Here is a 16,502-nt window from a genome sequence, read left to right as displayed (position 1 = left end):
CTGACTGAACACTTCATAAGACTTCTTACAAACCTTTGTATTAAAATATATTATAACCTCCAGGGAAATACAGTCCTAAACCAGCAAATTCTAAGTAAAAATGTACTTTGACAACTTACATCTCACATATATCAATTTATGTTCTATTCCTGTCTATGGCCCTAATCTATATCCTAGAATCATAGAATGGTTTGGGTCAGAGGGGACCTTAAAAATCACCTAGTTCCAACCCTCCTGTCATGGGCAGGGACATCTTCCACTGTTTTATGCAATATTGAATACTAAATATTGCTAATATTTAAGAACTGAATTACAGCAACAGAACTACCTCCGTAAGAGGTTTGCTTTGATTATCACATTGCAACTTAGTAAGAGGCATTTTAGTATGAAAAACAAGCAAGAAAATCATGCAAAATGCATGCACTGATGAAAAAGCAAAACACAAGAAAATCCACATAAAAAAAAATTTAATTGACTAACAGGTCATCAAACAAAATATGCAAAAGCATCAGAATACATAACATTTGTAACTGCTGCCACTTTTCTTGATTTTCCTTGATCTAAGAGCTTTCTGTGACTCCCTTGAGCTGCTGTTCTAAATATGTACAGTATGAATTTGTTTCAGTGCAAACAGACTTTCACTGGGGAGGTTCAAGTGTACATAAAGAGTGTTACTACATCTCAGGTGCTAAACCTTGGTAACTCAATTCCCTCAGTGGTGTATCTGTGCTATAAACAGGATGTCACAGAACAACATAACACGTAAAATTGCTAAAATAGTCCTGAATGTTTCCACAGGCTTTTGAGAACAGTGGATTTTCTAAGTTAAGTTATATAAAAGAGCCTTTTTGAAAGTTACAAAGTTTCTGTATGACTAATATCAAACAACCAACCAGCCTAAAAAAACTTCCAAAACACAGTTTCACCACTTTCCTCAACACCTTACCCTTCATTCTCAAGGGATTTACTTTCCTGGCTTGTAAATGGATGCGGAGTAGGTACACCATAAAATAGCTTCATTATAACATCTTAACAGCTGTCAACTTGTCATTTATATTCATTAAGTCAAGTAATAAAATGTGTTACCTCTCTGGTTTGATGTTCATTGACAGGCTGACTCCTTTGTGGAACCTTAAGCTGTTGTTCCAGCTTCTGTATCTCTTGCTGGAATACATCTCTCTCATGCTCTCGGTCAATTGCTTGCTCCTGTAAGTTAAGAAATTATGTGGATATACCACTTGATTTAAAAACTATGTAAATTAAGTAAATCATGTAAATGACTATTTCTTACTTCTGTTAATGTGAGGCTGGTAACAGTATGTCAGTACTTTTAAGACAGCAGAACCTACTACAGCTACCGTTAATAAAAATGTCTTTATCATTTGGGGCAATAAATTTCACATTTTTAACCAAAAAATTAGCACAGCATAGACACATCAAGTAATACTTCACAAAAATGACAGGTTTGTTTCTTCTGTTCCAGGTACACTACACAAACAATAAGCCAGTCTTTTATGATTTTCTTTCCTAATGTTTATCTTCGATAAATGTAGCATAAATAGAAATTCAGAACAGAAATTTACACTGTGTTAATACTGATGAGGAACTATCAGAAAAAAATACTTATAAAATGCTTGAATTTTGTATTTCAGTTTTACTTTTGACCAGTTTCAGTTGTTATATCCCATTCTGACATTTGGGAAATGCAACTTTATATAGAAAATAACACGCAACTGGTAACATGCAGTGAAGAATCATCTTTAAATGTCCCTTTATAACCCAGACAAACCTTATCAGATGCATTAAAATAAACTAGCTGAATCTGCTACAAAGAGGAATGTAAAAAATATATTGCAAAAATTCAGGAAAGCAGAATAAAACCTCAGCCTTTACAAGCTGCAGATTTTAAAAACTCACCTGCTGTTTCAAGGAAACAGCAGAATTCTAATGCTGCTAGCACAAACAGCTACTCATCTCAGTAGTATGTGTGTAACTCTCTGGTTCATACTATTGATAATCCAAACCATAATGCATACATGACTATGGGACTTGTAACAGGAAGTTTTGCTTCCAAACCTTGCCCTACTATGACAGGCTAGTTTCAGTGAGAAAAGTAATTTTGTAACTGTAGAAAGTGAAATAAAGCAAATTCATTTGTGTTAATTACTGCTTAGTAATTGACTATGCAGAGAAGGTGTCACAGGTGTTATATTTATTACGTAAAAAGTTATTCCACCCTACTTCTGTTAGCTAGAGTGTTAATTGAGAAGGCATGGAAACAGTAGATTTTTTCCCCAACAGCAGCACCAACACATAATAGGAATAAAATGGGAAAAGAAGGAGGGAGGAAAGATGGTCTTTGCTGAAAATGAGGCAGAGTCCAAAACAAAAGCACAGAATTGGCCTGAGGCAGGAAGAATCTGGGTAAAAGAAAGGGAGTTGCTACTGTGAATGGGGATAAGTACACATACAATATAACTGGCTGGAAGGTGCAGTGTAATATCTGGAGGTAGATTCTTGGATACTATGAAGAAAGATTATAAAAGAAAACTAAGAAAAATTACGCTTTTCATTTTCAAATACAAATTATACTGACTACTTCATTTAAAGAATCATAGAATAGCCTGGGTTGGAAGAGACCTTTAAAAGTCATCTAGTCCAACCCCCTGCAATGAATAGGGACAACTTAAACTAGATCAGGTTGCTTAGAGCCCCATCCAACCTGACCTTGAATACTTCCACGGGTGGGGCATCTGCCACTTCTCTGGGCAACCTGTTCCAGTTTTTCACACCCTTGTTGTAAAAAATTTCCTCCTTATATCTAATCTAAATCTACCCTTAGTTTAAAACCATTACTCCTTGTCCTATCACAACAGGCCCTGACAAAAAGTTTGTCCTCATCTTTCTTGTCCCCTTCAAGGATAGAAATGCCACAATAAGGTCTCCCCAGAGCCTTCTTTTCTCCAGGCTGAACAATCTCAATTCCCTCAGTCTTTCATCTCACAGGAGAGGTGCTCCATCCTTCTGATCATTTCTGTGGCCATTCTGAACTTGTTCCAACAGGTCCATGTCCTTCCTGTGCTGGAGACCCCAAGAACTGAGTGCAACACTGCAGGTGGGGTCTCACCAGAGGAGCAGAATCACCTCCCACAACCTGCTGGCCAGGACACAGCTGGTTCTTTGGGCTGCAAGTGCACATTGCTGGCTCATGTCCAGCCCTTCATTCACCAGCACCCCCAAGTCCTTCTTGGTAGGGCTGCTCTCAATCCCTCATCCCCCAGCCTGTATTGATATCAGGGGTTGCCCTGACCCAGGTGCAGGACTCTGCATAGACTTTATACTAATTCTAACAGACTTTATTGAAAAACATGGAAATTCCACAAACTGTTTAAAAAATGAAGGTCACAAAAACATGTTTCCTCATAAATTTAGAAGATTCCCATTATTTTAAACACCCCATTAATTTATATTTACAAATATGGAGCTGTCCCAAGCAAGCACCTCAAAGTAATATTAAACTTTTAATCGGTTAATTAAATTCTTGGGCTGGAACTTAACACACTGTTACCATCATCTGCTTCTTTATGTTTGCTCGGAACCTGGGAAAAAATAGCATTTCCCCCTGAACCAAACCTCAGTACAGGTGCCCACTCACCTTCATGAAACTAGCCTTTTGCCATACTTACATCTAGAAATTTTCTTGTTTTCTCAAGTTGCTTTTCCAATGCCTGGTTTTGCTGCCTTAAGTCCATTAGTTCTGCATTTTTTTCTTGCTCTAGCTCTATGAAGCGATTGACCTGTTCTTCCAAGTCTATTTCCAAGACTTTCACTTGCTTCTGAAGATCGTCATACTCTTTTTCAGCTTGACGTTGCACTTCAATTTTTTCTTTCATCAGCTTTTCTGTTTCCTCCAGCAATTCTGGGTATAATAGAAGCATCACACACACTACTTTTAGATATGAATAGTTAGGAATGCTATGAAGCAAAACCACTCCCCAAGGTATCCATGCTGTAATCTGCAGGAGGATGTGAAACGGTTTGGGTTTTTACTATTTTTCTTTTTTTGAAAATGTATTTTCTTCTGAGAAATAATGATGATAATGACTGAACCAAATTCGTGTTAAAATTACTATCCTTTAGTTAGTCTTCAAAGGATTGTTACTAAAGTTGTATCAGATTACTTCCCTGTTTACATTTCATAACAATTAAAAGGTCTTTGTACAGCTGAAAAGAAAAGAAAATGCCTGGGTTCAAACCACAGTACAGGAGTTAACAATGAAGCACAGAAAACCCAACTCTCTTCTCATCCCCAGCATCAGTAAAATCAATCCACTCCCAGTCATCATTATTTTAATGTGACACATATGAATAATTTGAGGCAAATATTGAAAGACTTAGCGAGGTTGCTGGGCAGACAGAGAGGGAAATTACTGACCTGTAACTGGAGCTTTGCAAAACCAGTGACTGCATGGATACCCAATTTTGAGTCCTCATGAGAAAGCTGGCAAGCACATACAGTAAAGCCCCAAACCACTTTATTAAGACTCTTAAGCCACAGCCCACTGAAGTACCTATTAACTAACCGCACGAATCCCTCGAGGTACAATCCAAACTGCAAAGTGCACTTACTTTTGGAGAATCTTTAAAACAAGACTGATATTTAGACAGAAACAATAAAATTTACTTTCGCTATAGAAGAAAGATCCTTTATGTACCATCATCTTACATCATATTTAACCAATTCTCATTTCTAGGTAAGCATTATATATCAATAAAATAGAGTGTTTAGTTATCATAATTAATGACTCAGCTGTATTTGGAAATAAAAAGAAATAAAAGGCTACAAAAATATCTCTCCAATATCATCTAAGTATCTGTAATTCATAGGTGAATAAGATGATGGTTATTGATGAATTTGCTAATTATGTTTAGAAATTATAAGAAATGTTGTTAGCGAAATGTAAAACTGAGTATGAAATACAACATCAAAGCTGCAGGCCAGTAAGAATTACGAGTAATGTCAGTAAGCCAAAAGCCCAATAATCCTGATTAACAAGGTCAGTACGTGTAAGTCTTCCACCCAATTACAGATTGGCCATGCAACATACAAACACACCTGCTTGGGAAGCTGCATCGATTGCAGCATCTACTAGGCCTAGGAGAATAGAGAGAGAGAAAACAAAAAACAGAAGCAAAGTAATTCACATGCCAGCTATAGTTTTCTTGTGGCATAACAATGTAAGAGAAAATGAAGCCAAAGATAGATGTGGCATTTAATGACAAAGTTGTTGAGATAACTTAGGGAATGTGGTAAGTTATTCTGGTATGCATGATATAAGTACCTACACATATTTACAATATTGCTTATCCTTACAGCTGTTATACATGAAAATATCTTTAAAATATTTAGAAGTCTAAACCATACAACAAATAACTAAACTGGAATCATAGACAAGGATCCTCTTTACTACAGAGTAGGAAGCAGCAGGTCATTCTTAAAATTCCATTGTTACACAAAGTAGATTGAATAAATTGTAAGTACACGCTAAGATGTGCAATCTATAAAAATAGCAACATTGTAAATTGCCATAAACTTTTATAAATTAAATAAAATGGTAATTTCATCCCGCTATTTACAATGTAAGCACTGCAATCCTTGAAAGATCAGTACTTCTCAAAACCCCAGTGTTCTAATCTTCCTTCCCTCTCAAACATAAAACATTAATTTCAGTTATTAGTTTAAGGAAGAATTAAAAGACATATTTACTTCACGAGGGTAAATGCTTTTTTTGAGTAAGCAGTTAGTTAGATTACATAGACATGGTATTTATCTGAAATTTTCAACATCAGGGCTGAAAGCTTTCATTACCAGTATATAACAGGCTTTCTTTATCCTGCAACTGTTGTGCCATTTTTCCCTAGAAGAGGAATTTGTCAGAACAGTTTGTCTTCTATGCCTAGAATAAATATGGCTGTATTATATAGTTCAGTCATGTTCTGGTAGGTATGCTTGCTTGTCTGTCTTTAACTCCATTTGGAAAGTATTTAGATCAGTTTTTTTATCCATAGGTGCTATTCCATCTCCAGTGATAATATAAATAAAAGCAGATTTTCAGAGATATAGAGCTTTTTCTAGCTTAAAGAACAATTACAATTTCTCAACACTTAAAAAAATGCAGTCATTTTTTGTTTAAGTATCAAGAAAAGTTATCATGCTAACATTAGGCATCAGGTATGAAAATATCACATTTAGCCCTAACACGTTTTTATTAAGGGGGGGAGAGAAACTTTCACCAAGATTACCTATTATTTTATTTGAAAGTATAAGAAAATCTCACAGAAAGATTGTGAGGAATACATACGCTGCTCTATTGGCCCCGCATCTGCTCTCATGGCGTCCTTCTGTCTGGAGAGTAACTCCTTTTCTTCCTGGACCTGCTGCTGCTCAGCCTCTAACTCCTGCAATTTGTTACCTGTACACAGCAGCTCTTGCTCAAGATGGTCAATTACATCTATTTTTTCCTGGAGTTGTTTTTCCAGAAATGCTTTCTCATCTGCATAACCATCAATGAGGCCTGTAGAACATCAATTTGGAGGCACATTTAATAGACAATAAAAAACAATTTGAATATTTTTTTCTTATTGAAGTCACTACTGTATTCTGACATGAATGCGCATGCATGTTAGATACTCAGCACCTGACAGTTTCTAATCCTTCCTGTCCTTGCTATTCTTTCATGATGAACAAATTACAGGAAGAGTAGCACAATACCAAATACAGCTCTTAATATTTTCTCAGCACAAAACCTCTAGAGCAAACAGGAACTCCAAAGCCAGGGAAAAATACATGTGTAATAAACACACAAGAAATAAGAAATTTAAATTAATTCAGTTCTCATTTTAGGTGCTTCATGACATTTGTCTGACCTCAAACAACAGTTCCTGAAGTTCATGGGTCTCCTATAGGTGAAGTATAAGAGATGCCTCCAACATCATAAGGCACCCAAACTGGCTATTAAGTGTCCATGCTTAGCACCTGAATCACTCCCAAAAGCCCTTTAATAGCTGACATCTAAGAAACAATTTAATGTCTTTACTATTAATGCACAATTTTTAAAGTAGTACAGAATAATTAATTATCTTTTTAATAGAGAATTATGGACATTACTTTGAGAATGCCTTGTATTCTTTTAAAATTTACTTCATTGTGAAGTAGTTTGTCTAGGAAACTGAGGGGATGCTCAGTGAATGATATTATGGTTGTAAGAAATAGCACTGTCTTTGAATGATGCATAAGTGAGCACAAAGCTAAGGATATAGGGAAAAAATGGGAATTTCCTAATTTCATTGAGGGCTGTACAAACTAAACAGATCCTGTAATGGTATTGGCTTAAGATGATTCAGAAACATCTGACCACAGAACAAAAAAGTCATTTTTACTGAGTGACAGAAGGTACTAAACAGGTATGCCAGATTTCCACAGTAAGGTGTGTTCTGTCAATGTTGGATACCAATGGTTCCAAAAGACAGATAAGGACATCAGTCATGCCATGTCTAAACTGTCTTAACTGGACACACACGCCTATCTCATAGGTTTCTTCTTATTAAACCCACAGAATCTAAGTAGTATTTTTTCAACATAAAACTGTTTTCAATATTAAAGTACTTTATCAGTATAAATCTATAGTCTTGAGTCAGTATAAAGATGGATTTTGCCCTATCTTGAAAATATATGAAAACTAAAGATGTTTCCATTTATTAACAATGTAGACCAAACTTTTTTTTCCAGATTTGAATTCATAGAGAACACAGACACATAGGACATTGGATATTGAAACAGAAAATACTGAACTAGAAACATCATTAACAGCATTTCAAAAATTTGAGACAACATAAACTCTAGTAATTATTCCCACCACATCAGCTGCTGTTCACAATGAGTACTTAACAGATTGGAAGTGAGAGGGCATTCCCAGGTTAAATGGGGTGCACACTTCCACCAAGATGGTATGACAATGAAGAGGTAATCTGCTAAAATCACATGTTGTGGTATTTACTCCTGCCACATTTTTTCTTTTTTTTAAGAGACGTAATGAAAGTTGTCAGAGTTCAATGAACAAATTTGCATTAGCTTTTCCATCACATTAGGTAAGTAATTTCTGACACCACTAAAACACAAGAGGTTTGAAAATGTCTTAGCTACAGCAGTTTTTGTGATAAGAAAGACATGATCAAAAATGACACATTTTATGTCAAGAGAAGACAGAGTACCATCAGATATACAATGAACTAAGACATTGTTCTGCATACCTACCTAAGGAATTTGATAAAAGAATGTAGTTTGTCTTTTTCAGATTATGCTCACAGCTCAGTTCAATGAGCAGAAGTTAAACAGAGTTCTATGACATCTTTGTTTTGTTATACCAACACCAACAAAAAAAGTGCCTGTCATTTAGAAGTGCATTAATTTCAAATGCACCTAACTTAGAAGCTCAATTGTGCAATATATTTATCAAGGGCTAAAATAACATCTAATTCTGTCTCTTATGTTCTAGAACTGTTCATGAACCAAAATAACACTGCCACTCTGTCCTAATGTATTAGGCTTTTTTATTTTATTATTGAAGATTTTCAATAAATTGCAAATTTGCAAAATAAAATTTATATCAAGACAAAAATATTATCCTTCAAAGAGAGCAGAAACAGACATAAAGAGCTGCCTCTGTTCTGAAATTCTTCAATACTAAGCATTTTGTAACTCCGTCTGTGCCAGAATATACATTCTTAGGTCATTCATATTTTGTGATCATATTTGAAGATTTCATATTTTTGCATGTAAAGATGTGTTCCAAACAAGATTTTTTTTCACTCTTAATCTTAGAAAAGAAAAAGTAATAATGCCTCTTTCAGATTTGAATCTATTCCCTCTGAAATCAATTTTCTTCCTCTCTGGTTCTGCTAAAGCCATTGAAATGTTACTGCCAGTACTAGTGCTGATGACACACAATGTTTGTGCTGTGTGAACTGACAGGCTGCCGACTGTCCTTCATATCACATTTTAGACACGTGGCTTAGAAACCTGCACTCCTTTTCAGCTTATGTGTGTCCCAGCTATTATTAGCATGTGAACTCATGCTGGATTATCTGTCTGTGTAAAAAGAAGAGGTAGCCTCGTAGGGTAGCATTCTCCAGGAGTAACATTTGGCTGTCAAACTTTACTCTATGCTCCCACTTTGAAACAGAGAAGTCTGCTGAGCTTCAAAACTATCTAAAATATCTTTCTGTTTAGTACTACAAAGATCTTACCTATAAGGTAGGGTTTTTTTGCATCTTTTCCAGATGCTAATTATACATAATGGTAGAAATGCTGGGTGGATACAAAACATAGAGCTATCAAAACAATAAATCTACTTCTACAGAACAAATTAAATATCTGACAGATTCGAACATATTTTTCAAATGTCAGAAAAAATCACTAAATTTCCCTGTTGTAAGACCTTAAGAAATTTAATTGCTTCCTTAATGCAGTTGCAAATACACTTTTTAAAAGATCACTTTAAACAGTGCAAACTGAAACATATCACCACCCAATGATCACATTTGAAGATTCTGTTTCAATGTCAACAGGCAGCAGGGACAAATTGAAATATGGGAAACTGCATTGCAACATACAAAAAACCTTTTTTTTTCCTTTCCCCTCTTTGCCAGTGGTCAAACACTAGAAAAAGCACCCAGAGAGGTTATGGACATTCAAAATCTGAACAGACATAGTCCTGGTAAACCTGGTATACCTGATCCTGCTTTAAGCAGGATCTCCAGAGGTGTCTTCCAGTTTCAACTATCTATGACTCTAGGATTCTAAGTTGTTAATATTTAAGCTTGTCTGCATAGACATGTTATAACAAAATAAATTAATGTTGAGGATCCTAACACATATGCACTCTATTATTTTTAATAAGTCAGACAATAATAAGTGAGTCAAAGTTGGGAAACAGAATCACAGAGTGGTTGATGTTGGCAGGGAGCTCCAGAGGTCACGATGTTCAGAACTATTCAGAAGTCTGGTAACATTCTAAAATTTGCAAAGAAATTAATCAAATTTGTAATTTCTTTACCCAACTAATAGGTAAGTGGGTGAAAAGTCCAACAACTCATCAAATACACTATTTACCTTCAGCTTTACTAAGTTCCAATGCCAACTGCTCTCTGGCTTTGGTTTCCTCATTAAGACGTTCTTGTAGCTCCTCCTGATACTTGATAAATTCTGTGGCCTCTTGTTGCTTTTTGAAGGACTCTCGCATGAGTTCTGTCTGAGTAATTTTAGCATGTTCAAGCTACCACAGGAAAAATATTACAGAAATTAGATAAACCAGATTTTCTGATAAGTAACTGTTCTATCATTCCTATTTAATTAACATTTGTTTTACAGTGTGATGATAAGTCTCACATAACTTCAATGGACATTCAATAATATCTTTATTTGAACCCCCATTTGTAAAGTACAATATGAAGACTGACAGTACAAAAGTCTAACCAAATAAGCTTTGTCAGTATAGTGAACTCCATGAGCCACCTGGCTAAATCCTTGTCTTTGTTCCGGTAATTCCCAATTTATGAGTTTACACTAGATTCACCTTTATGTACATATGAGTTTTGCACTAAATATGAGTCAGTTATCACCCACCGTAAAGTTAGAATGGCTAAAAAACATTGCATAGAACTGGTAGAAGCTTTACTATAAATTGACACAAATGGTGCTTCCTCTCTTTTTCTCCTTAACATGAGAATAAATTAGAACACCAGGACAATGTGAATTTTGAACATATCACACTTTTCAACCAACAAGGCAATAAAATAATGCTTCTTCCAATTGTGTCTGTCCACCTAGCAGAATTATTAAGGATTCTTTTATTATTCTCTTCCACTTACCTGGTGGCTTAACATTTAACATTAACTAACACAGATGTAGCACAATCTCACTACGCCACTATCTTAAAGTACTGGAAAACCAGGTCACATAAAATTGCATACTTACTATCCAGTTCAGACATACCCAAAGTGATAATTTCAAAACTGATTAAAATTAGAATTAAAAAAGCAAAATAATGTGTAAAGAAGGAACATTAATGTTAGAAGTTTTGGTTACACTAAATGTTCTAAGATAACAGCAAACTGAAGTCAATTACCAAAATCTCTACTTCTCAACCATTAACATTTACAGTCTACATCCACCTCTTAGAGGGACACAAACAAAGTTGTCAGAGCTGAACTATATATTAGTTCTTTGTGTGGCTTGTATTCAAAATCAGGCAATTTGTTTTGAATGAGAACAATGTCAGAAAATAACACATTTCCTGCTTCTTTGTTGTTTTGGTTTTTTTTACTTTTTAATATTCTGGATGTTAGCAGATATTTGGAAGATGAGTAACATCTATAGTTTCTATAAAATATTCTGTGTCACAACTTCTTAAAAAATAAAAGCTTTCTCACTAACTACGGCTAAGTTCATGACTCAGAAAAATCTGTTAAGAAACATTTAATAGAACTCTGCACACAAAATTATCCACTTACATTTTGAAAAGAATGTCTGAATAATCAGTACATTCTCTTTTATAATACACTGAATTTAAATACTTGATTTCTTTTCTACAACATTCCTTTTTAGATGGACATCACTAACATGTTCATGTTAATTATTTATTCTGACAGGAGTTAAAGAAAGGTCTAAACAGTAGAGCTGACTATCTGCACTGGTTTGACATATTTTTAAAAGTCACAGAGTATTTATTCTGACTTTATCCTTACATTGAAGTCCTTAATGAAAGACCCATCTTGGATAAAAGAGAAACATATGATAGTTTTACTGTACATAGACAATCGTAAAAGTGGCTTACTGAAATGCGTGAAATAATTGAATTAAAACTCAGAACAAAAATTATTCTCCAGCTCTTTTCAGTAATGACAGCTCAAGGTATTATTAAAAATATCGCAGGGCAAAACCAAAAGGAAGTACAAACACAAACATGATTTCTTAAGATCAACAATTTCTCCATGGGATCACTGGAAGCAATTAGCCAGCTTGTGCTAGTTACTGTTACTAGTCAGTGTACCAAAGCTATAAAGGAACAACTTTAACTGACTGCAGTCCCTCCTGCAACACAAATTATTCTTAGTGAGAAAAATGTAATCTAATAAGTAAGTAACATTGAAATGATTAAAAAAAAGATCTCAAATCTCTTGAATTTAACATATTTCTGTGTCTGTTAAATTTTGTGTTAGAAATCATCAGAGAATTGTAGAATTAAATCTTTTTCAGTGCCCATTACAAACTGACTAGGAAAAGAATGCGACAGGAGTACACAGTAACTTTAATGATAGAGACAAGTTTACATAATTTTTCACTGCTTTCTCTTCTATTTAAACTTGTTTAAAAATATAATTTCTTTTAAAAACTTTTATACTTACTGAATAGGGAGGTGTAGGCAAGGAGATTTTAGAGACAACTTTCAAAATGTGTCCATTTTTTTTGTGACTGAAGTGAAAAATTGAAGTATTTACAACTACAGAATTATTCTCATCCAAGTGTTCAGTAAAAGGAAAAGGATATGGTAAAGGCACACGAGATTCAACCTCATATATATCTTCTTCTTGGCCTTCAGTCCACAGACCACTAAACAGATTAGATGCCCAGTAGGTGCGGTAAGAATCCATTTCAAAAAATATTGCTCTTGTTGTCTTCTCAACTGTCACGCAGATATTTCACACTAGCTAGGCTGGCTTTAGAAATTTCTCACAGGAATTTATAATAGAACATGCACATTTAGCAGTCTGAAGACTCATATCAGCACAGTCGGTAATAAACCTACTCAGAACCCACAGGAAGCCTCAGATCACGTTTCAAGCAGAGTAATTCAGGGGTGGATTAATCCCAAATAGAGAGGTACAGGAAAACTTCATATGGTAACTCCTAAAACATCCTTCTTAGAGAATTTTCACATGAAAAAGCAACAGAAATCTTCCAATAGCAGCTGGCAAGTAATTTCCAAGGCAAGGAAGCACAGTGTGTTTTACCTGCACAGGAACGCTGCAGCAGACAAGTAAGCTAGCAAAACAGAAACTAAAAATGATTTTCCAACTCTACTACAGCAAATGAAAGAAAAATAGAGCTATGTCATTATTTGCATTCACTCCTGTTCCTGGAGTTAATTCAACAGGAAGAACATTCTCAAACTCTGCTAGTTTAAAGGCTTCCTGTATCTCCCAACCGAAAGAGTTCGGGGGAGTGGCCCAATTTACCTATACATAACACCAGCAGGTGGAATTTGAATTAATACACCCACAATATGCCTTGCCTGAAGATTCAAACTGCACTTCAGGTCTGAAAGTGTGTGTTCAGACAGGTCTCAAATAGTTACTTTGAAGATTTTGCCAGGTTTCTCTTAGTCTGTTAAGTTTATTTGAAGAGATGAATACATGTCTGTATGCACAATACAACTGACTAAGGGGAAAGGTTAAAATCTTTTCTGCCTGTAACTAGTTTTAGATTATAAAACATTGCAGAGTAGAAAAAAAATAAAGTATTCACTTTCTGAATATTTAAAAATAATTTTCAAGTCACCTGTAAAACCTTGGTATATATAAGACCTGTATATAATCCAGTAAGCAAACACCAGCCATTGCAAAGCAGACAAGCTTGAACACAGTATTTATACTGTGGGAGACTGTGTAAATAGATGAAAATTTTATTAACTTAAAAAAAAAAGAGCCAAACATATATGATCATCAGGGATAAATCCATCTTTTTATAACCCACAATAATGAAAAGAATGTATATGTGTGTGTGTTTGAGCCAAAACATAACTTGGTTGCAGGTATTGGCAAGGTCTTAGCTACAAAGCTAGGCAGCAAAAATAAACTTTCTTGATCAATTGACAATAAATAAAAATAAGCTGCTTATAATACACTGAGTGTTTTCATTGGTATAACAAAAAGCAAATACTTACTGCAAAAATATCAGTCACAAAAGTAAAATAATTTAGGGGTATGTATACAACTACTGCCTTTAAAGATCAGCAGCAAATGTTCAGAAAAAATAAGCATCAAGTGGAACAAATAATTGACAATACTTTTATAATCACAGAATGAATTCTTTGTGACTGTAAAACTGAAATTCTGAAATTGTTTTTTGTCTGTAACAGCTACTCTTGAATGCAGTATTTCCTACAAATGTTTAACTATATTTTTTAAGACCTTTGCACACTGAAGTATTTGTGTAGCCTTTTTTGTTATTATGGAATGCTAGGCCTTAAGCTGAAAAAAGACCTCATAGAGCCAGACATCTCCTCTGAACTGAACTCATGCTCAAAGGGAACAGAGTTTTTACAGAATAACTTTGCAAATAAATGCAATGTAGAAACGGATTTATAAGATCCACCAGACTACTTGATTTAGATAAGTCAGAGCTGGGTTTGATGACTTTGTATTTAAATTACTTTTAACTTCAGTAAGTCACAAATTAGTCTTTTATCTTTTCAGTGTTTTACAAAAAAGCAGAGTATCAACTTCATATTTTAAGTATTTTTCAAAAGCAAAAAATACTTTTAAAGTATTAGACAGTTGAAATGTCATAGTACTTTCATAATCTTTTTCTCCTTCTTTCCAATAGTTATGATTTACACATTTTACACCAAGAGATAAGAAAGCAATGACTTTTTAAGTAATAGTATAACCAGGTTAACTAATAGATTGCCCTGTGACATAAGACACACTGTAGCCTTTGAATTCAAGTCTCAAATATAATAAAGAGCTGACTCTAAAGACTGGGTTCCTCAAGAGAGCTTAATACTTTGACACCTTCAAATTGAGATGTACACAATCTGAAAGTAAAACGCATGACAAAAGCAGTGTGATTTGAACTGAGTTAGGTATATAGCTCCCATTTCAATTGACAGGGAAATACTCCAGAGACCAACTAACATCCCACCATACAAAGTACCCCAATAGCAAACTGCCTCTTTTTTGGATACTATTCATGAATCACATACCTCATATAAATATTGGAGTGCAGACTCATTTTCTGATAGCAAGGTGGATATATACTTAACTGGCCACGTTTAAATCACAGTTGGAAGAAACAGTAGAGGAGCTCCACCTTTTTGGCCAGTCAATTGACTAAAATGTTTTTCAGGAGAACTGGGCATAGTTCCTCTTAATCCTCCCTCTTCACTAGGGGCAGCTCAATGTGCTCTGACACCTCCTGTCTCATCTCTGGATTGCAGTAGAATGCAGATGACCCATATAAGCAATGAAAGACTGTCCTAGATTGATAAACATGCCCAAATTCAGGCTGCTTCTGCAGACTGAAGCAAATTTCTAACAGGAAACTAAATTAATCGGCAAAGTCATACTGGAGCAGTCTTTTGAGGCGTAGGCACCTGAAGTATTGTTTCAGCTTTCGAAATCAGCCTACGTGTTTTAGGCTAATAAAAACACATTCACCAGAAAATGAAAGAAAGAAAATTAGTGGAGACACAAAATTCAAACTGCTTGTCTATTAAATCACCCTACCTGGTTTGAAGTTTCACTGATAGCTTCCAGAAGCTTTTCAACAGCCGCTTGTAGTCGAGAACTAATATTCAGAATGAGCTCTTCATTTTCAGGGTCTATTTCCACTCCACTTTCTGCAAGATGTTGGCTCAGCAGTCCCTCATCTGTTGCCTCTGACCACATGTTAATATCATCATCTCCCATACTACTACCATGATAGGAGGAACAGGACTCTGGAAAAAAAAAATAGTTAGCTTTGCACACAGACTCTTAGCAATTTAAAACATGAAAAATCATACATCTGACTCACAATTAGAAAGACAAGTCAGAAAATAATTTAAATATTTGTCTTGGTCACAAAAACAGAAACGGAAATATTGCATACTAAAACTCACACAAACAAGATAAATAATGTGTTAACTAAAAATAAGCAGAAGGGAAAGAGAAAAGGAGATACTAACAGAGAATATTTTAGACATACTTTCAGTATGCATTGGGGTTCTGATGCTCATCTTCAAACCTTTGTTATTATCAGTAACCCTTACTACTTTGAATAACTTGCAATAATACTTGCAAGATTGTCTTTAAATTACGATTAGGTAAAAAAACCAAACCAAACAACCAAAACAGATTGTCAGCCCTGTTTCCCCAACACTCAGTTATGTCACTGTGCAGTAACACAAAACTGTTCAAGTCAGTCAATCAAATGCACAGATTCAAGTGAGTAAAGAGAAAGGCACGCATGTAATTCAGTCAGCTTCTCAGGACAGACTAGAGCACAAAACAACAAAATTCAGCATTGTTATTAGTGAACTGAAAGTTTATTAAAATGGGTAGCTGAGCAAGTACAGTGCAGCAGGACTAACTGTCCCTCCTGATGAGCCACCTGGCACCTCCCTCCTTCTCAATCTTCCTGAGGTCTGATTCAGTTTAGGACATTATCCATTCTTTCTGAA

The 16,502-nt window shown here is 35.1% G+C and overlaps 1 protein-coding gene across 7 annotated transcripts in view; it reads right to left on the bottom strand.

Annotated features, from left to right (window-relative positions):
* AKAP9 (A-kinase anchoring protein 9) overlaps positions 1-16,502 on the bottom strand; it is a 114,156-nt gene that overhangs the window by 27,397 nt on the left and 70,257 nt on the right. For 5 of the 7 annotated variants that reach the window (XM_027639507.1, XM_027639508.1, XM_027639513.1 and 2 more), the window contains 6 exons: positions 15,568-15,779; positions 10,172-10,334; positions 6,363-6,575; positions 5,117-5,155; positions 3,687-3,919; positions 1,087-1,206 (listed from right to left, as the gene is read on the bottom strand). In XM_027639507.1, the coding sequence (XP_027495308.1) occupies positions 1,087-1,206; positions 3,687-3,919; positions 5,117-5,155; positions 6,363-6,575; positions 10,172-10,334; positions 15,568-15,779 (980 nt within the window). The remainder of the gene's footprint in view (positions 1-1,086; positions 1,207-3,686; positions 3,920-5,116; positions 5,156-6,362; positions 6,576-10,171; positions 10,335-15,567; positions 15,780-16,502) is intronic. The other 2 variants (XM_027639512.1, XM_027639509.1) reach the window with 1 other exon arrangement.

The sequence above is a fragment of the Corapipo altera genome, unplaced genomic scaffold (genome assembly GCF_003945725.1).
Source record: "Corapipo altera isolate COAL_440 unplaced genomic scaffold, ASM394572v1 44, whole genome shotgun sequence".
In the NCBI taxonomy this organism is placed as follows: domain Eukaryota; kingdom Metazoa; phylum Chordata; class Aves; order Passeriformes; family Pipridae; genus Corapipo; species Corapipo altera.
The sequence above is the reverse complement of the archived record's forward strand: the minus strand, read 5'-3'. Positions and strand labels throughout refer to the sequence as shown.